General features: G+C 37.8%; 1 protein-coding gene across 4 annotated transcripts in view; it reads left to right on the top strand.

Annotated features, from left to right (window-relative positions):
- KIAA1324L (KIAA1324 like) overlaps nucleotides 1–22,801 on the top strand; it is a 229,313-nt gene that overhangs the window by 70,288 nt on the left and 136,224 nt on the right. For 3 of the 4 annotated variants that reach the window (XM_030822020.1, XM_012510231.2, XM_030822021.1), the window contains exon 2: nucleotides 16,907–17,027. The exons of the other annotated variant lie outside the window; for it this stretch is intronic. In XM_030822020.1, coding sequence (XP_030677880.1) covers nucleotides 16,907–17,027 — 121 coding nt within the window. The remainder of the gene's footprint in view (nucleotides 1–16,906; nucleotides 17,028–22,801) is intronic. 4 annotated transcript variants of the gene reach the window in all.

Raw genomic sequence — 22,801 nt, 5'->3', positions numbered from 1 at the left:
AACAGTCAGGTCCCTCAGCTGCAGGTCTGTTAGTTTGCTGTATGTCCACTCTGGACCCTGTTGGCCTGGTTATCACCAGTGGAGGCTGCAGAACAGCAAATATTGCGAACACCAAATATTGCTGCCTGATCCTTCCTCTGGAAGCTTCATCCCAGAGGGGCACCCACCTGTATGAGGTGTCAGTCAGCCCCTACTGGGAGGTATCTCCCAGTTAGGCTACACGGAGGTCAGGGACCCACTTGAGGAGGCAGTCTGTCTTTCCTCAGAGCTCAAACACCATGCTGGGAGAACCACTGTTCTCTTCAGAGCTGTCAGACAGGGCCATTTAAGTCTGCAGAAGTTTCTGCTCCCTTTTGTTCAGCTATGCCCTGCCCCCAGAGGTGGAATGTACAGAGGCAACAGGCCTTGCTGAGCTGCGTTGGGCTCTGCCCAGTTAGAGCTTCCCTGGCCACTTTGTTTACCTACTCATGCCTTAGCAATGGTGGATGCCCCTCCCCGAGCCAGGCTGCCACCTTGCAGTTCAATCTCAGACTGCTGCACTAGCAGTGAGCAAGGCTCTTTGGGCATGGGACCTGCCGAGCCAGATGCGGGATATAATCTCCTGGCTTGTGGTTTGCTAAGACCATTGGAAAAGTGCAGTATGTGGGCAGCAGTGTTCTGATTTTCCAGGTACAGTCTGTCATGGCTTCCCTTGGCTAGTAAAGGGAAATCCCACGACCCCTTGTGCTTCCCAGTTGAAGTGATACCCTGTTCTGTTTTGGCTCACCCTCAGTGGGCTGCACCCACTGTCCAACCAGTCCCAATGAGATGAACCATTAATGGAATGAATGGAACACGTTTAAGGAGAGGATGAGACTGGAAGAACAGGCAGAGATACTTGTTTTGGAGAGTAGGAAGGATCCTTTAGTACTTGAGTACTTTAGTACTTGAGACCCACAGGAAGGAGGCATGCATGTCAGTCTGTGCATGCCCAAACACAGAAGATGGGAGACAATTTGAGGAAACTAATGCCTAGAGAGCTTTTATGTTCTTGTCAAGGTAGAATGCAAGGTTATTTGTTGACAGTGAAGGGACTGAGCTTGAAACAATTTTAGAATTGTCATGAGGAGAGTGGGAAGGTGAACGGACTAGGGAAGGTGTCCATAAAGACTGCAGAAAGTGGGTGGGGATCCAGCTGAGATAGGAATTGCTGAGGTACTAAAAGCAAGTAATAAAAGAGGGAACTGCCTCTAATGTATGTTAGTAAGTAAATTGCTAAGGTTAGTAACTGTAATACAGCAAAGACAGAATTGTGCTTGTGCTATTTTTGGCACTTGGCTTTGCCTCACCCATACTGTTTGATGTCAGAAACCTGGAATCTCAGATTTCTCTCAATACCATATTTCCTCAATTCTAAGGCACTATTTATTCTAAAATGTACCAGAGTTTTATTACCTTTTTTGGTAAGTGAGAGAAATTGCCACTCTGTTCAATGTACAATAATTTTTTCCAACCAACAATAGTATAAGTGTATCCACTTAATTTTGTATAATTTCTTCTTTAATATCTCTGTCAAAGACCAAGTCTGTGCCTTTGCCTGGAATATCTAGCAAGCTTGTCTAGCCCACCTTATTTTGTTGTTGTTCTGTTTTGTTTTGTTTTAGGCTTTTAGCAGCCTGAAACCATGATTTTTAGTTTCTGTCTCTAGTGATAAGCGGAAAAGAGGGATGAGAAAGGGACTTCACCGGCCCAACCAGAAACAGAAACTAAGAACCCACAACTGTATTCTCTCCCTTGGACACCCCTGGTAGTCTCCTGAGCTACTTCTGTCCGTGGGCAATTTGTGAGATTGGATGACATGTTTCTTTTCTAAACCTGTGCTTGGGATCCTAGCTCAAACTGGCTTGACCTGATACTACCTCTGTCTTGCCTTCCATATTAGTATCTCCCCAATTTTCTTCCTTTATTACTCTATACCCTGTCTTGCATTCTCTCCACATTCTGGCTTTACTCATGTCAAGTCTTTTGTGAGCTCATGCTCTAGCTTAGTTGGGTTTAGGCATCTGCCAATTAATGTACTTAATTAGTTTTAATAGCATCCCCTAAGTTAGGGCTGGACTGGTGTCTCACATTTCCTATTGTTTTTGTTTGTTAGGTTTTAATTTATATTTCCCTACTGTGAATAACTTGAGCTCTTTTTATAAATACCCCTAAATGCTTCTTTGTTCTACTAGGTTACATTTACGATTTTGTCACCTGTAGTTAAACTATGTCTCTTAGGAGTTATTCAGAAGTGTTTGGCAGATAGTATCTGAGTGACAGTCCTTTAAGATGCATGAAGTGGTTGTGTTCTAGCTTTCAAACTTAACATGGTCTTTTCTTGGGGAGTTGGCAACTTTTGTCCTCTTAATTATATTACCTCTTGTGGCAGAGGTAATCTTTTGTACACATTAACTTTTGGTCTCTTCGCTGCATCATTGTGTAATCTTTATTCAGATGCTATAAACAGAAAGTTAAAGATAAATCCAACTCTTGTGATACAGGTAACTGAAGTGATAACAAAATCAGTGTATAGTTGGCCTATTAAATTTGCATAGGCATGGGCTCTGACACTTATTCTGCAAAGCTAGTGACAAGTTTCTTTTGATGTGGTTTCAAAAGTCTTCAAATCTGCATTTCAGAGTTGAGGAAATGTGTCAGTACCTGCCTCACAGTGTTGTCACAAGGATCAAATAAAATATACAGTTATAGTCATTATTTTCTGGTGTCTAGTATAGTTTATGACCTGAAATACAATAATTGAGTAAGAGTTTTCTTGGCACTCAAGCCTAAATATTACCATGTATATTATTCCTGTAGCCTTACAAGATAAAGAGGTGTAAGGCATTATAATCTTATTACAGATAGACAAGGAAATTGGGGTTCAGAGATACTTAGTGCCCTTCCTAAGGCACACAGTTGGAAAAATGATGGTGCTGGGATGAGAATCAAGTTCTTGCCTCAGACTCCTTCTTAGACTATAAATAATCTGCCTGCTTGAAGTTTCTGCAGTGAATCATGGAGAAGGGTCTGAGAGCACTGAGAAAATGTTCCTTTATTTTTCCCACAAAAGAAAGATATCCATAAGTACCGGTGAAAAGTGTAAGGCAAATAGGCTTCATAATTTCCAACCAGTGTGTGTTATATTTTTTCTTAATTTATTCCTAGATGCAGAGATGTGTATTATATTTTGTGAACAGATAAATGTTTAATTTTCTTACTGGAAGTGTATTAGTCTGTTCTCATGTTGCTATGAAGAAATACCTGAGATTGGGTAATTTATAAAGGAAAGAGGTTTAATTGATTCACAGTTCTACATGGCTGGGGAGGCCTCAGGAAACTTACAGTCATGGCGGAAGGCACCTCTTCACAGGGTGGCAGGAGAGACAATGACTGCAAGCAGTGGAAATGTCAGATGCTTATAAAACCATCAGACCTCATGAGACTCACTCACTATCACAAGAGCATGGGGAAACTGCTCCCATGATTTAATTATCTCCACCTTCTCCCACCCTTGACAGGTGGAAATTATGGGGATTACAATTAAAAGTGAAATTTGAGTGGGGACACAGAGCCAAACCATATCAGGAAGTGACCATGACATATTAATATATAACTTTTAAAAATATGAACAAAGTGAATGCCACTGAAAAGCCATCCTTATCCATATTTTCTAATTTTCTCAAGTAAATGTTAATACTTATTACTTGCAAAATATAAACTTGATATGATAAAGGGTATCTTAATTTTTTAAATAAATGTGCTTAGAAAAATGGTTGGCATCCTAACAGTGGTTATTTTTGGTTGATGATATTATGATAGGTTTTTATGTGCTTCCCTATTTTCTAAACTCTTCATACTGAATATGTATTGCTTTGTAATCAGAAAACAAAATATTAAATATTGTTTTGAAACTGACAGGAAAACAGACAAAGCTGAGGAATTAGAAGTCATGGTAGAAAGTAAAGATATTTTGGAACAGATAACTTGTGAAGAATTATTTTTAAATTTACTTTGAGGTTATTGATTCCCCAGGAGACAGGGTGGTGTTACGGTATTGAGAGTACAGGGAGAGAGATATGATATGGGGAGAGACATATTGAGAGATACGGGGAGAGACTGGGTGAAAGGGGATATTGCTAGCCAAATTCTGCTTTCTGTGATATACAGGGAGGAATAATGAGGCATCAGCTTTTATTTTGATTTCTGTTTATGAAGTTTTTAGATTTAACATTAGCTCTTAGGATCCAGCAAGGGAACTATAATGGTCATGAGGACAGGCTTTAGAGTTAGGCACTTAGGTTCTAATCCCAGAACCCCTATAAATCAGCTCTATGACATTGGGAGGTTACTTAAATCTTTGTTGGTTTCCTTATCTGTAAAAACTCTGCCTTATAAGGTGGTGGACAGCACTATGATATTGTGAACTTAGCACAATGATTGATATGTATCACTAATGAGTGGTAGCTATCATCACCACCACACTCATCAACCTTGACTGAGATTTGGGACATACATAAATATGAGTTGGTATTATAGAATTATTGGCTATCTCAAGTATCTGTTAGCACCCATAGTTGCAGTGACAGCAACCCGACTCACACAGTTTAAGCTTGAAAACACAGAACATATGCAGGGCAGTTCTGAGGACCCCAGGCCCTAGAGTACCTTAACCTTATGCATGATGGTTGTAATAGACGCTCTACATTTTTAGAGAATCTAATATTTGTGACATTTTGGTGGTGTTATATGTTGATTGTCTTTTCTCTGGAGCGTGAGTCAGATTTTCCTTGTTCTTTGTATATCCAAGTGATTTTTTATTGTATTCTGGATATTTTTATTATTATGTTGTGAATCTCCAGATCCTTGTAAAATCCTCTGTAGACGGTTGGTTTGTTTCAGCAGGCAGTTGACCTGGTTAGGTTCAGACCACATGTTTTTTTCTCACCTTTTATGTGTGGTGGTTCCTTCCAGTGTCTATTCAGTTTTCAAAGCTTTGGCTATTTTTATCTTTTGTGTGTGTGGAGGGGGCAGGTGAGGGGTAGGATCATCTGCCCCTTGCTCAATACTCAGGGTTTAGTTCAGATAGTGGTTTATATTGTAGTTCAGCTCTCCATGCCTTTGCTATACTTCTTTGAGTATATTCCATATTTGCACAGTTTGACGGTGAGCCTGGGACTGTTACTTCATAGACTGAACCAGAGGATTATCTTCTCTATTACTCTCTGGAATATTTTCTCAGGACTGCTTTTTATATTTCCTCTGACCAGAAAGGTGGATTATTGTATAGTTTTAGCCTGCATGTTTTTGTGCAATTCCACTTGCCTGGGATGAAGTGACAAGTGAAAGAAGGAAGAAAAAGAATAATAAGGATTTTCTCGTAAGCTCTTTGCACAGCTGAAGTCCCTGTTCTAGTTATTTTATCTAGAGAGTGAGGTTTTCTCTTGGCATATTAGGTGTTTGCATGGTTGTCGTGGAATCGGTGCTGTTCTAAACTGGTGCTGGCCGTGGGGAAAGATTGGAAGAGAAAAAGAATAAAAAAAGCACATGGATATCCCTCTCACTTTCTGATCCCATTTCCCCTCTCCCAGTACTCCAACCACAGGGATCTCTTTTCTTGTTCTTCTGGCCAGAAAAATGGGCTTCTCTTGTAGTTTTTTGCATTCTGAACCCACTGTGCAATTCCCTGATTTGGCCCACCTTCAGCTCAAGGAGAAAAAGGAAAGAAAAGGAGCCCGGTAGCGCCGGGCGCGGTGGCTCACGCTTGTAATCCCAGCACTTTGGGAGGCCGAGGCAGGCGGATCACGAGGTCAGGAGATCAAGACCACAGTGAAACCCCGTCTCTACTAAAAATACAAAAAATTAGCCGGGCGTGGTGGCGGGCGCCTCTAGTCCCAGCTACTCGGAGAGGCTGAGGCAGGAGAATGGCATGAACCCGGGAGGCGGAGCTTGCAGTGAGCCGAGACTGCGCCACTGCACTCCAGCCTGGGCGACAGAGTAAGACTCTGTCTCAAAAAAAAAAAAAAAAAAAAAAAAAAAAAAAAAAAAAAAAAGAAGCCCGGTAACTCCCTGCCATCATATTAGCTGGTAGAAAGTTTTGACTTTCTTCTCCAGACTACCTGCTATTTATTTTGCAGAGTCCTGCTTTTATATTTTGGGCAGAGTGGGAACAAGAAACTGTAGTGGACTTTCTCCATCTTGGTTAGCACCAGTGTGAATAGTTTATTGTGACTGTCCAGATAGCATGTCCATATCAGGGCCTAGCCAGGGGTTGGCCCACTCAGAACTGCAAAGTGTAATGAGAGCAGGGGGCATGTTGTTACCTAAAGGAATAGGAAAGCCATGCCAGGCAGACAGAACAGCAGGTATCTAATGTTTATGATTAAGAAGAAAATCTTTTAATAGATGTTTTAAGTTTAATTTTAGAAAGTATAGTTATGACAGAGGTATTATTAGGGTTATATTATTATTTTTTAAAAAATCTATTGATTTAAGAGATTCTTACAGGGTCAGTTGAGTGCAAAAGAACTTAAATAACTCATTTTTATTTATCTCACAATTTGCAAACAAAAACATAATTTTGGATGTCTTAATGTTCAGAGCCATTTATCACTTACGCTATTTCTGTACAAAGTAAAACTCAATTTCAAGTGGCAGCATTGGCAAGAATTAGCTTTTACATTTAAATTGAATTTTTATAATTTTTTTTCTGTTTGAGATCTGCCAGTGGCTTAGCTGAATTCAGATATGGAGTTGCCCCTTCTGAAGCCAAATTTTGAAGTCAGCAAAGTGTGCTGTCTATACTCCATCATCTCTTTGTTCTCTTTTCTCTCGTTTGACTATTCCCACTTTTCCTTATCCACTGTGTGTCAGAATCCTTCTTGTATCTGCTCATTTTGAAAGTACTTAAGTGTTGGATTTTCCCTTCCATATTCCCTTCTTCAGAACTTCTCTGACCTGTGTCTTACTTATGACCTTGCCTTTAAAGCCTTGCTAGGTGAATGCCACCCATCAGAGAAAGTGATTTAGACTGAGGTGCTAGTGAATGTTATGGAATAATCCTTCAGTGGTATCATTTGAATTTTCTCATGTCCCACCAGATATCTTATCCTAAAGTAAGGAGAAATATGAATTTTTTTTCATGTCTTGGCAAAGCAGTTACCTGAACTGAGGGAAATAAATATATTTTAACTGTAGAAAATTTTGGTAATACATAATTATATAGAATAAAGATAGTCACATCACTTAGTTAACTACTGTCAATCTTTTGATATATATACCTATAGTCTTTTTTCATGTATCCAACACACACACACACACACACACACTACAGGGGTTCAGATATATTGCTTTATAACCTGTGTTTAACACTTAAATGTGTCATAAATAATTTTGTTATTAAATATACTTTTGTATTATTTTAAAATGGACTATATGAAATCTTATTATGTGTGTACCCTAATTTATTAACCAGTCTCTTATTGTTGCACAGTTAAATTGTTTTAAAGTTTTCACTATTTTAAATAATGCTATGATACAAAAATGGCTTCCTTGGATTACATGCCTAGAAGTGGAATTGATGTATCATGGGGTATATATAATATATTCTGAAATTTTGATGTAGTTTCTCTTGGTGCTTATTAAATAGTAAGCAGTTGCTCAAATCTTGCAAAAGCAAAGACACCCTTTTAGTTTCAGCCTGATTAATTTAGAATAATTTATAGCTTATATACAGGTAAGTTTGTAACCATATATAATTAGACAGAACAAATGGATTTCCAAGGATTTTGCTTTTCCCTTTTTGGAAAATTATACTTTCGTATACCATTGTGATTTTAATTTGGGTTTGGAATAAAAAAAAAAAAAAGAAAATTACTATTACCCAGTTACGTGAAGACCCTTCAAGAGGTAGAGGGAGGGATCCTCCCTCCCTTCTAAGAAATTTTAAATTTTACTTTATAAAGTGGTAGCTATCTTTCTTGCTATTCTTATGTTTTGATTTTGTCATATAATAGAAACCAATACTACCTTTAGACCAGGCAAGAGGGGCCCCTCCCTTGGTCTCCACTATAGAGGGTCCTCCTCTAGCTTTGTCCCTCTTCTTGCTTTACAGTCTGTGGGCTGAGGAGCTGTGGCCACCTGGATGTCATGCCCCACCTTCTTTTTATCATACTCTGCTAATATGACTTTGAAATTACCTGCCTAAAAGATCCAAGATTGCTTCCAGGTCCTTTGTGAGGTTTCCCAGGTCCATCTTCTGATGTATTAATAGACCATACCATTGTGGCAGGAACACTTACCAGAGTTGGATGTGCAGGCTGGGGTTGCCTCTTGTATGTGAAGCAGACCTCTCAGGGTGCAGGGTAGGTATTGAGGAGGAAGAGGCACATGGATTTATGCTCCTGGCCTTGGTCCTGCAAATAGTAGGGGTGGACCTGAAAGAGAACCTGTTACACAGTGATTTGTTATCATACAGATTTCCACATGCTATTACAAGATGTGGGCAGAAAGAGCCTTCCAGGCAGAGAAAAAGTCACTTACATGCTGGGGTCTGGAGGCAAGGAATTGTATAGCATGTTTGATCCTGTAGTTTCAATATTTCATATATGAATAATGTTAAGAAATGAAGCTTCAAGCAGCAGATTGAGAATGAATTGAAAAAGGCATTTTATGCAATCCAAGATTGTGGACTTTATCCTCAGGCCAATGGTAAGTCATTCTGGGGTTTTGAGCAAGGATGATATAATGAGATCTTCCATTTAGAACTGGCTGTGGAGTGCAGTAGGTGTGGGCAAGAGCAGAAGCAAAGAGGCCCATTAGGCTGATGGTGGTGTTCATCTGGACAGCAGGAGATGAGATTGAAATAGGTCAGTAGCCATGAGGATGACCCTTGCCTACTATGTGGGACCATACTGTGGACAAATTCAAGTGGGTTAATGTAATGAGAATTATTTTGGAAAGCTTACAGAGTTATGCAAATGTTGTTAATATTTTTAATGACAATAGTAATGATCATATTATGGATAAAGGTTACATTCCAGCTAATCTCAGTTCTAAGGTAAGCAAGTGTGAAAATCAGCTGAAATGATGTGGGAAAGAGTACTAGTGTAGGGTGTAACATCCACTGAAGGCCCCTTTGGGAGGGCAGGAAGATGGCTCTGCTAGTCTTTGGGGGTGGTGGTTCAAGCGGAAAGGACAGTGACATTGGAGGTATCTTGACTTGGGTTTCAGTGTTGGGGATGTGTGCCTGAGGTGGATCTCATCTTTCATTACTTAGCTGTTTACATAGTCCCATTTAAAAAAAAAAAAACTTTTTTTTTTCTTACTTGATGTCCCTGAATCTGTAACCTCCCTAGTTCAATTTTTTTCCAGAGGAAATAACTCTTCTCTTGTCATGATGTGGAAGGGAAACTGAAAGGTTTACATTCTGTGAGCAAAAGTTCTCTGAAAAGGAATTTGGAGGAAAGAGTTTATTCCAGTGAAGAGTTTGCAAACCAGGGAGATGCAGCCTTTAATGAAAAGGAAGTTGCATTCCTGAGAACAAAGGAGGGTTAGGGTTTTATAGCAAAACTCACTGCCCGGGTTCCCAATCAGGTTCATTTGTGCAAATGAAGGATTGACACTTTCTTGGTTCTGATTGGGTGGTGCAGCTGAATTCGGATGGGCGATACAACCAACCCCTGATTGGCTGGGGCAGAAGAGCTTTGATTGGTTGGTTCCAAGCCTCAAATCAGAAGTCTGTGTCAGGTATTTGTTTCCAATGGCCTTGTGGGGTGGTGGTGGTTTCTGGACATGGTTTATCTTGGCACTGACAATAAGAAATGGTTTGGCTTGATTGTAGAAAGGGAGGTCCTCTAACACTTCTACATCTTTCTGAGAACACAGAATGCATGACTGCTTCTTCACCTAGCCATGGTTGCCTGGTTCTTTTTAAACTTTGACCACCTCAGCCACAGGGAGTCCATTTTGTCTGTCAGCTGGGGGCATACTTTAACAATTCTCAAACAGATTTTCAACCAGTCTTTCTGTTTCTAGATCGATTTTTTTCACCTCTGATTTCTGAGGTTTTTGGTACCTTCAATTATGAGTCTTTCTGCAGCTCAAATCACCATCTCTGTTACCCTTAGCTTTCGGCTTTTCTTGCCTTGATAAGTTAATTAGAGCTCACCTATGCTTTTCATCTTCCAGAAATAATTGTTGCCACCTGCATCTATTGCCATTTTCACTTCTCTTTGGTATTTTTAATCCTTTACTCTCTGCTCTCTTTAGAAACTCTATTCTTTTGCAGGTTGGTGAGGAGCAGAGATAAACATATATTTAATTCAGTAAGTTTAAATGTAATTAGATAATAAAATGATGCATTTGCTTAAAGTCTGTCTTATACAATAACATATACTTTAAATGCGAGAAAGCTGATTTTAAAAATATTTTCCTCATTATCTTTGATGAGGGTTTTAGTTCATATTTCTAATATTAATATTATTGTAGATTGTCTAGCTGCAGGTTTCTTGAGAAAATGGAAATGTTTCTTTCATTTATTCATATGTAGGTATGTTTTAGAATGTTCATTTTTTGAAAATTTCCTGAGAAATACATGATTACAGAATGTGGTTGGTTTCTCTTTATCAAGAACAGTGAAAATATGGAACATAGACCATAAGATGTGAAGCATAGATTTTTATTTCAAAGATTCAAAGGAACCTGAGGTTCAAAGAGTTAGTTGAGTCACTTAGTCTTAAATATAGTAATGGCAGAGGTGAGGTTGGGATCTAGGTTTGTTGTTACCAGTTCATTGCCTGTTCTCTTACAGCGATTGAGAGCCATAGAAAGAAAATAGTCTAAGCTGGATCTTTCTAAGAAATAAACCTTATGTACTTTCATTAAAACTAGAATATAAGCCCCATGAGAGCAGAGAATTGGATATTTTGTTCACTGCTATATCCCGAGAGTCTACACAGTGGCATATGGGAGGTACTCAATAAACATAAATAATTTCAAAAATGAATTGAGCACCTGTTTACAAAGATAGACATTGAACTCAGGTTTAAAATATGAACTTTTTCCAAAATAATTTCTAAAAGAAATACAGTGGCCACAGTGAAAAGGATGTGTCATAAATAGATCAGATACATATTACTTAGCAGGTTTCCATGATAACATCATGTTCCTTTTATAAAAGAAAAACTTGAATATAAATATTGCTGCACAGTTCTGTGCTCATGTACTTAATAATATAGGCTAAAGGAGCTCATATAAGTTGCATGTATTTCTGCATTAAGTATTCTCCTGCTTTTGGCCTTTCCACATAGTATAATGAGGCGTGCACACTCATTGCAATTGGAATTGAAATAATTGTGCCACTGCAATCTCGTGCTGTCTCCCTTTTTTCCTCTTGCCGATTTTGCTCTCTCAAATAAGTGTGCCAAGTGCTTTGCTGAGCACTTAAATTCGGAAGCCTTTCTCCCAGAGGATTTGCGGTCTCATCAAATGCAAGGTTATGCTGTTCTCAACATTTCACATTAAAAAATTCAAAGAGAAGAAATTTTACATGAACAAAATGAAATGAAATGAAGAAAATTAATTACATTTGCTTCTTTTTGTCCTTTCCATCTGTGTGTGTTCTAGGTACCATCATTTTCTCTGCTTTGAAGATAGAGGCTTTCTACTGCCTCTGCTGCTTTTGATTCTGTACTAGAATTTGTGGTCAACTGCTGTATCTTGATAATTAACTGCGGTCAACTCTTAACTGCCTACAGAAGATAGACAGGGAGCAATCAGGGAGCTGATTTTCTCATTGGCAGTTTACTAATGTGAGCAAATCTGAGTATAGAAGACCAGGAGACTACATTCACTCACTCACCTATTCATCCACCCTAGGCTGATGTATTTCACTGCACACCTTTTGGCATAGTTTCACCAGGCTTGATCTTGCTGCTTACCACATCCCATCAAACTAGCTATTTTCAAAGGAACTGGTAAGTGCTAATATAGTTACAAATCCTCCCATATTTCAGGGTCTTCTCCTTAAAGCCTTTTCTCACTGTTCCAGCTCACAGAGCTTTCTTCTGACTTTGAAATCATAATAAAATAGGGTCACATTTTGTATACTCTTCCACACATACGCTATTGAATGCGATTCTAACATTTAAAGGTCCTTAGAAAATCTGAGAGTTAAGGAATTTTATTGGAAATTTTGACAAAAGTTTTTACTTGGACACTGACTTGTGATGTCACTGTTCCACTTTGAGCCCTTATTCTTTATGTTCTTATAAAGTTATGTTTTTTGTGTGTGTTGTCTACTTCAACAAAATCATAAGCTTACTGAGTACAGGGACTATGTGTTACTTAAAATTTCTCCCATAACCCTTAGGCCATCATAATTATTTAATAATTAACTGTCAGGAAATAAAGAATGATATATATTAATAAAAATGATATATTGCTATATGCATAAATCATATCTAAGATGCAATATATGTTAATGTCAGTATATAAAAATATATATGGTCAATGTGTCAACATATATACATATTATTTTTATTTGTGAGATTTATTTGAAAAATTATCTAGTCTATATTTTAACTGTAAGTATTGTTATCAGAATTGGGAGATGATTCCCTGGGGATTTCAGTGAGCACCATGCAGCTTTTGTAGTGTGGATGACTTTGGTGTTTGAGGGGGTACCATGACATCAGTATTTATTTGGATGTATCCTGAATTTTTGTGTTTTTGGTGTAAGATAACACAATTTGAATTTTTGTTATTCAAGGATTCATATCTGTACTTTGATTTGTGAATGTGCATGTCAGTGTGTGCAAGTTCGTGTCTGTGTAGTGTGCCATGATTTATATGGAAGGGTAATTTTCCCTTAAGTGTTTTGTGATCAGGAGTAATTCCATGCTCTATTTCTTCTTGGGGTGTTTCCTGGTTTCCATATATTTATAATGCAAGGTTTATAGGGAATTTTATTGTTTTATTATTTGGGGCAGTGTCTCCACACCCCAGCATTCTGCGCTTTGCAGAATGTCTAAATAACTGCCATCCTTTGAGTTGGCATGGGCCCAAGCACTTCTTCCAGTTTATAATTTGGAAAGTGTGGCTTGTGAGCTGATGTTCTGTTGTTTGGAGTGTGCTCTGGCTCATATCAATGTGTTTGTTGATAAACTGTCAGAAGCCCTGAAGTGTAGGGAAAATTGTCAAGAATTTTCCCCTTGTCAGGAAAAATTGTGAAGCATGCTAAAATAGGCAGAAAAGATTATTGGATGTGCTTTTTAGTGCACCTTTCAGAATGATCAGTTTCTATAGCAGCCTGCACCTTTCATTGTCTTTGGACTATTTTAGAATGCTGAGTTGTGGGTAACTGATAATAATACAAATGATTTTTGTCCATAGAAATGAAATGTATTTTATCCTTTGAAATGCAATTGATTATTACCCTCTGGATATTTACCAGTTTTGCATCTCCCAATAAACTCATTTCACTTTCCTAATTGCCTGTTTTGGTATGTCCTTCGAATTCTCCTTTGAATTGGTGATAACATCTTACTGGTTGATTTGCTAAATAATGACAAAGTTTTTGACATGTATTAATTTTCTATTTGTATGAGAAATAATCTACTTTTTCTTTTAAATTATCCTTTGAAAATTTCCATTTCCAAGGGGCCAGTTTTAAGTGCTCAATGTTTACTTTCATCTGTGGTTAGAGTTTTGGGGTGTTACCTATAAATCTGAAAACATATGTGCTATAATTCTCTTTATTCAGTACCCTGAATGCCATTCAGAATATTTGGAAAATATACGTCGTACCTTTTGCAATTTTACTGTACCACACTGTTTCTTAGATCTTTCTATGGATTTAAGGATTGACTTTAGAAGCAGATTTTTTTTTGTTGTTTTTTATTATTTGTTACCAGCCCACATGAAGTAGCCTGTTAAATAATTTAAAATAAAACCCATATGATTTGGGCTACAATCTAAATCCCTGACCCCAAGGTCTGCCCTCCGTATGAAATAGGTTTGCATTTCAGTATTTTTAAATTATAAAGAAATAAATTAAAGCTTCCTGCTGAACTCCTAAGAGTTTGGTAACAATAGTAGCTGTAGCCTTCTAATTAGAGTCCTTGAGTAATCTAGAGAAGGCAGATAGGATAAAGGAGTCTTAGGAAAATTAATTGGCACGTGACATCCAACATTACAGCCAGAACACACAATACCTTTTCCGTGTTCTGATTGCTGTTCTCATCTCATAACTGGCAGACTGAATAACAGAGGCAGTGATGGAGAAAAGTTTTTTGGAGCTTACCTGTTTTATTCAGAGGCCTTGCTTTATTTGAAATTCATGTGACTTCACAGTATCATTATTTTGCTAGGATGATAAGAAATCACCTAAATTTTATATACAGGGGCCAGAATCTTCTCAGTGGAACATGGAAATAAGACAGACATTATTTTATTTTATTTTTGAGATGGAGTCTTGTTCCGTTGCCCAGGCTGGAGTACAGTGGTTCAATCTCAGCTCACTGCAACCTCTGCCAACAGCATTCAAGTGATTCTCATGCCTCAGCCTCACAAGTAGCTGGGAGGCGCACACCATCATGCCCGGCTAATTTTTCTATTTTTAGTAGAGACAGGGTTTTGCCATGTTGACCAGGCTGGTCTTAAACTCCTGACCTCAAGTGATCTGCCCACCTTGGCATCCCAAAATGCTGGGATTACAGGGCTGAGGCACAGCTCCTAGCCAAGACATACGTTCTAATACAAATAACAAGGAACAAGAGAAACAAGACAGCCATTATGCAAATACATGGCAGGTCAAGGCTATTCTACCATGGGAGGGTGTGGTAGGCTGAATCATACTCCTTCCTACTGCCCCTGTCCTCCAAAAAATCCAAGTCCTAATCCCCAGAACCTGTAAATATTATTTTTATATGACAAAATAGGACTTTGAAGATTTAAAGTGAGAATCTTGAGAAAGTGAGGTTACTGTGATGGGCCCTAAATGCTATCACAAGAGGAAGAGAAGGCAATGGTACCACAGAGGCAGAGACTGGAGTGATGAAGCCACAAGGCAATAAATGCTGGCAGCCGCCAGAACCTGGAAGGGTCAAGGAGTGGATTCTCCCCTCAAGCTGCCTAAGGGAGTGTGGCCTGGCGATACCTTGATCAGCCTTGTAATACAGCTTTTGAACTTCCAGGCTCCAGAACTGTGAGAGAATATATTTCTGTTGTTTTAAGTTGCTAAGTTTCTGCTAATTATTACAGCTGTTATGGGAAACGAATACAGATTTTGGTACCTGGAAGGGAAGTGTTGTTGTAACAAACACCTGAAAGTGGGAATGTGGCTGTAGAATTGGATAATGGGCAGAGGCTGGGAGAATTTTGAGGTGCATGCTAGTGAAGTCTAGATGGCCTTGAACAGACTGTTGGTAGAAATGTGGATTTTAGAGACTGCCCGTGAAGGCCCCGAAGGAAGTGAGAAGCATGGCAGAAAATGTCTGCATCATCTTAAAGAATATGTAAATTGTCATAAGCAGAATATTTTTAAAAATATTGAAAGTGATACTAGTGAGGGCCCCGAAAGAAAAGAGGAATGTCTCATAAATAAATAAATATTTATTCCAATGTTTCCTCCAGGAAATTGGAGGAAAGGTGACCCCTTCAATATAGTGGCAGAAAGCTTAGCAGAATTGTAGTCCTATGTTTGTGTGGAAAGCAAAACTTGTAAGGTGAGCTTGGATATTTAGCTGAGCAGATTTCCAAGCAAAGTGCTGAAGGAATGGCCTGGGTTCTTCTTGTTGCTTATAGTAATTATGAGAGAAGCAAGATACATTGAGGGAAGAACTGTTAAATAAAAGGGAACCCAGACTTGATGATTTGGGAAATCTCAGCTTATCTAGATTGCAAAAAATGTTAAAATTAGGACAGTCATTGTTAGCAAAGTGTGCTGTGCAGAGAAGGTCAAGGACAATGGCCTTCTCATTCCTGATTTCCCCATGGTGATGTGGCTTGATGTTTCTATTCTCACTTGTCATTGACACAGTGAAGGAGGCAAAACAGTGTGGATGCAGCAGAATAGCCACATCCAGGATTTTGAACAGAATAAGTAAGGTATTGAACTGAAAACAATTTGGGGTAGATTTGGAATTTCTCACATTCTTAAAATGCTCCAATAATATTTTGTTTGGGTTCTTCTCAGTTTAAATATCACTTATGTGTAATGTGCTCTGACCAAGGGAGGTCATTGTGAGAATTTCAAAACAACCAAAGGCTGGAGACAAGTGGGTTGGGGATTGGTTTTAATTTGGCAGTTGTAATTAATGGTCAATTTTAATAGTCTGTAATTGATGGCAACCTGCTGTGGTACATGTGTATTAAGCCTGGGAGAGCTGCTTTAAAAACTTATAGTCTTTTATTAGTATTTGATGACTAATTTTTACACTTTCTGTTAAATTTTCAGAGTGAGAATTAGGTCAATGGAAATTGTTCTCTTGTTTCTTTCTTTGAAACACATGGGACAGTGACAGTAGTCAAATTCCTAGTGTTATTTTGCTCTTTCTCCTACTCACATCTATCAGTTATTTAGAGCTTAAAAAGCTTGCAAGAGATAGGGAAGTGTTCTGTAGCTTTTCTGGATGGGTGAGATGAAAGGATAATGGTTACAACCTGACAGCGTTGACTGTCCTGTCCTGCATCGTCTCCTCAGCACCTACTCTATGTCTAGCACCATACCTCTTTGATCAATAAGCTGCTTGGCGTGGGTGGGATAGGGGAGGGATAAGAATCAAGGAGAGGGTACAGCTTGGAAACAGGGGCTTGGGGTGATAGAGAAAGCACAGTTGTCCCATTAGAATTGGCTCTAACAAAGGCTTGTTTTTGTGATTGTTTGCAGAAAGATTATCACTTTGAATATACGGAATGTGATAGCAGTGGCTCCAGGTGGAGAGTTGCCATTCCAAATTCTGCAGTGGACTGCTCTGGCCTGCCTGACCCAGTGAGAGGCAAAGAATGCAGTATGTTTTGTCTTTTTGACCATTTGTTTTCTTGATTAAACAATTACCTCTTCATATTAGCCCTAGATATTAATTATAATGAATGTAGGAGACCTTACAAAAATGAGCATATGGCATCGATATCTAGCAGAATAAATGCAGCCTTTCTCATCACTAGATGCCCTTATATCTCAAGTCTGTAATGAGACAAGGCAATATTAAAGAATATTATTATTTTTTTAAAAAATCTATTTTCTTATTTGAAACCATAGGAGGGCAGAGTGGCAAAGTTTCTTTTTAATGGATTTGTTCTTATTTTAAAAATGTTAAAAAATTCTGTTGAAATACACATAACTTAAAATTTACCATCGTCATCATTTCTATGTGTCTAGTTCAGGGGCATTAAATATATTCATATTGTTTACTATTATTACCACCATCCATCCACAGAAATCTTTCATCTTGCAGTGGATTTTTTTTTAGCCATAGAAATAACTTATTTTTTTTAATATAACCTACAGAGAGATTATAGAATTGCTGGATATCACATTCAACAGCTTGTCTTTTGGGAGGTTTGAAGTACAACATTATAAATTAATGGAGAAATATGAAATAAATGTAAATTTATTTTCACTTAAAACTTTACTTTTTAAAATCCTTTAATTTAGTGAGTTAGGGGTTCCTGCAGCAAAATAGTAGAGGGGTAGACTAAAGTTTGAAGCTGGAAATAAAAGAGAGGGAGTGTATTTGGGTTTTCCTGCAGTCTTCTAAGTGGTATTCCTAAAAGCTTAGTTTTTCTGTTCCCAAATGAAAGATCAGGTAAGCAAATTGTTAAGTGGATAACTAATTTCTTTCTATTCATAGAGAGCATTCCTCTGTCACTAGCTGGAGGAGTTTTAGCATAATTGGTAGATTTACTGATAAAAGGGAAACTGCAATAATCTTATGAGGAAAGTTAGGGAAAAATACCATTATTTCTTGGTGAATGATATTAATGAGTGAATTCAGGGGGAACCTGAGAGTCCCTCAAGTGGGCAGGTGAAAGCTTCAGTGTAGCAACAGTCTTAAGAGACAAGACTTAAGAGACAAGAACGTCTGTATAGAAGAAGTTGATGCAAGTGTGTGAAACCACTGGTGCAGAGGGCAGATAAGCTCTCAGTGACAGAGGAATGTGGTTGAAAGGGAAACAGAGCCTGAATCATACCTATGTAATTAGCCCACTGTAAATTTGCTTCAGTCACTTGCCTAGAAAAATTTATATATCATTTATCTATGTTTACTTTTCATTTGTGGGCTAATTCCTTGGTTTCCTTGTAACAACCCTATTCAAGTGGACTGCCTAATCATTTTGAATGCCAACTTCATATCTAGGTGGTATGGTAGTCTTGGCTAGCGCTGGTTTTTGAGAACTGGTTGTTGGTTTGAAATGGGCCATTGTAGAGTATTGTATCCATGAAAACTGGCAAACACTACAAATTAAGGGCCTCCCTTCCCTTGGGAGCTGGATTTTAAATACTTATCAGCATAGCACTGATTACATTTGTTGGCTAGTGGTCAAAAATCTGTTACAGAATTGATGCTTGCATAGGAATTAGTTTTAGTTAAGTGTTGCCAGAGACGTTTTTGCTCATTATATACTATAAGGTTCCACAGATAACATTTGGAATATGACACTCTAGCAAGCACTTTTCTAAAAATTCTGACTACTAATCAGGTCACTATTAGTTATTACTTACCTTAAAAGTGATTCTTGCTTTAAAAGTGATAATACTTTTCTGATAATACTTCAAAAATAATAATACTTTTGGCTGGGACATTTTTTATCTTTGTATTTTGTCTGAAGTCTGAATTTCCAAGTATTCCTGTATAGTATACTTACATTTGCTCTGGAATTTGTCTGTCTGGCCTTAGATCTGTGAACATTTTCTTGTGTTAAAGACAAATTGTTTTAAAACTCACAAGTAAGTTAATAGGCTTAAGCAACTTAGAAGCACAATTCATAACTTTAACTGTGTCACTTAAACTAGTCATTAGTGTTTGGCTGCTGAAGGCAGTGTCATAGTAACTGGATATTTCTTCAGGAGCTTAGATTTTCTATTGCTAATAATAACTACCATTTCTCAAGTACTGATTATGTGCCAAACATTGTGCTTAGAGCTTATGTCATTATCCCATTGTATCCTCACAACAGCCATCTCAGATAACTAGGATCAGTGTTTCCATTTTATTAAAAAAGAAACTCACACTTACAGTGGTGAAGTAATTTACCTTATGTCATATAGCCCGGATGTGGCAGGTCTAGGATTCAAAGACAGACATGTCTGATTCTAGAGCCTGTGTCTTACCCACTGAGTTAACCTGCCACTCAAAGATGACAGCCTGGAGAAGCTTCCAGGTCTCCATAAGGGGGACATAAAACTCAGTGGTGGACCCACCAATTGACTCATACAGAAAAAGAAAATTAAGTAGTAGAACATGGCAATTTCAAGTAAGTGAAGAATATTTAGGAGAGTGATTGTGTGGAACATGATTTACACAGATCTTAAATGTCTCAAAGTAAAATGAAACCCAGAATTTGGCCTTTGTGGGAATTGCTAAAAATTCTTTAAAATGTAATCGGGTATCTCTTTTCTTCTTTCTCAGAAAGAAGCAGTGGGGGAGGCCTTTCCTGAGGAAAAGGATTATAGGAATGTTTATGAAGCAGTTGGAAATTTTTTCAGATAATTGATTGGCAAGCTATATTATATATTTGTTTTTTAAAGATTACATAAGATCTGGCTGCAAGGCTCCTCTGAGTGAAGTTAATGAGAAGTCAGGTATCAGTTTTTGTTGTTCTAGAACCCTGGGGTATATGTGACTCTGAAGCTTAAAGGGCTCAGGAAATAGCATGAAGAGGCTTCTGGTTGTTAGTTGACACTGATCCCCATTGTCCTTTTGTCCTCTCTGCTGTGGAGAACTCATCAGTTGCTTAGTGCTTCTCTGGGCAGGCCACTGAGATGATCTCATCTCTCTCCTCCTCTCTGCTAGCTCCAGGCTCAGCCACAGGGAACATTGGCACTTCTCTTAAGGCCCTGGTGCCAAGAGTTTAGCATCTGTGGGCATCATCCATCATTCAAGGTCTTGCAAGTAGCATGCCATTCCTGAACCACAAAACTCTTTGTTTTAATCTCAGACCAAAGGGATATAACCCCTGTTCCAATCCATCTCTTCTTCACTGTTGGGTCATTCTCCTCATTTATTCTTGAAGAACAATGGCTTCTAAAATCTTTCCTTGAACCTCTCAGTTTCACTGGACGTTCTTAGATCATCAGAGAGGATAGAGTAGTTTCCTGGGCTATGTTCTCTCTTTCTCATTTGGGACAAAGCCCTTTTGCTTCAAACCAAACCTTAGAAATAAAGGTCTGATCTGGGGTATAAGTAAGGAGAGAGTTCCTTTACATATTTTTCAGACAAGTCTGGAACTCTGAAGGGGAAATAAACATAATATATTTCTCCTTTTTATATTCTCACATTTATTTGGGGAGTATAGCTCTTCAATTGCTTATTCTTTAAAATATATCTGAGTCCATGACTTCAGGTACAACCTTAATATACCATGTTATTTTCCTATTTTTTCCATTAATTTGTTCTTCAGCTATACAACACACCACTTTCTAAACAAAGATGATTAAGATATCTTTAATTTAGGAAAGCATCAAATCAGTCATAGTCTTAGGGACTTTGTTTAATCTTGTGCTTTAGTATTTAGAATATGTGAATCAATAATTCATATGAAGTAATACATATAGATGTATATAGAAGTGTATATATGTATGTATAATGTCTGTTGTATATATGTGTGTATAGTTTTTGTATTTCTCATACAGAGTATAGTGAATTAATTTGGCTTCCAACGTGACTTTTATATATTTATGCATATAAATGTTTATAGTCTAGTATTTGAATAATTGGTTATAAACTTCTAATATTTAGTTGTTTTAGATAAAGTGCTATATGCAGACAAGTAAAAAAAATCGAATACAGACTTTTTTTTCTCAAATCTATTGGTATAACCCATATTTAATGGACCTTAAGAAATAAGCAGACTTACACTATCTGCACAAAATAGGCTTTAAGTCAAAAACTGTCACAAGGGACAAGGAAGTTAATTACATAATGATAAAAGGGTCAACTCAACATGAAGAGAGAATAATTATTAATATATATGCACTCAAAATCAGAATATCTAAATATATAAAGCAAACATTGACAGTTCTAAAGGGAAAAATAGACAGTAATACAATAATTGTAGGAGAATTAAATATCCTACTTACAGTAATGGACAGATCATGTGGACAGAAAAATCAGTAAAGAAACAGCAGGCTGGGTGCAGTAGCTCACACCTGTAATCCCAGCACTTTGGGAGGCCGAGGTGGATGGATCGTGAGGTCAGGAGTTCGAGACCAGCCTGGCCAACATAGTGAAACCCCGTCTCTTCTAAAAATACAAAAAAATCAGCCAGGTGTGGTGGCATGCACCTGTATGTAGTCCCAGCTACTTGGGAGGCTGAGGCGGGAGAATCGCTTGAACCTGGGAGGCAGAGGTTGCAGTGAGCTGAGACTGTGCCCTTGTATTCCAGCCTGGGTGTCAGAGCGAGACTCCGTCTCAAAAACAAACAAACAAAAACAAAACCAGCAGACTTAAACAGCTTTATAGACCAAATGGATCTAACAGGTATGCACCGAACATTCCACCCAAAACTAGCAGAATGCATGTTCTTTTCAAACACATGAAACATTCTCCAGGATAAATCATATAGTAGGTCACAAAATGATTCTTAACAAATTTAAGAAGACTGAAATCATTCCAAATATTTTTTCTGACTACAATGGAGTGAAACCAGAAATCAACAACAAAAGGAAAATGGGAAAGTTGATAAATACATGGAAATTAAACCACACTCTTAAACAACCATTGGGTCAAAGAAGAAATCATAGGGAAATTAGAAAATATTTTGAGACAAATGAAAATGGAAACAAAAAATGGTAAAACTTACTTGATACAGCAAAAGCAGTTTATAGCAATAAGTACCTACAGTAAGAAAAGACATATTTCAAGCAGCCTAACATTACAAGTCAAGGAACTAGCAAAAGAATAAACTGCTAAGCTAAAAACTGGCCTAAGGAAGGAAATAATGAAGATTAGAGCAAAATATAGCAAACTGAATTTAATAGCACATTAAAAGAATAATATGTCATGACCAAGTGGGATTTATCACTGGGATTCAAGAAGGAGTTAACATATGCAGCTCAATCAATGTGATATACCACATAATTAGGATGAAAGACAAAAGCCACATGATTATCTCAATAGATGCAGAAAGAACACTTGACAAAATTCAATACTCTTTTGTGATACAAACTCTTAACTTAGGCATAGAAGGAAATTACCTCAACACAGTAAAGGCCATATAGGACAAGCACATAGCTAATATTATACTCAGTTGTGAAAAACTGAAAGCTTTTTTTTCTAAGATCTGGCATAAGGCAAGAATCTTGTTCACCTTCACCACTTCTATTCAACATAATACTGAAGGTCCTAGCCAAAGCAATTAGGCAAGAAAAAGCAATAAAAGGCATACAAATCAGAAAGGGAGGAGCAAAATTATTTCCGTTTGCAGATGATATGATCTTATGTGTAGAAAACCCTAGAGACTCTACACACATACACAAAAACCTGTTAGAACTAGTAAATAAAGTCAGCAAAGCTATAAGATACAAAATAAACTTTAAACAGTTGCATTTCTATGCACTAAT

The sequence above is a fragment of the Nomascus leucogenys genome, chromosome 11 (assembly GCF_006542625.1).
Source record: "Nomascus leucogenys isolate Asia chromosome 11, Asia_NLE_v1, whole genome shotgun sequence".
Classification (NCBI taxonomy): Eukaryota; Metazoa; Chordata; class Mammalia; order Primates; family Hylobatidae; genus Nomascus; species Nomascus leucogenys.
Note: the sequence above shows the minus strand (reverse complement) of the source record. Positions and strands in the feature narration are given on the sequence as shown.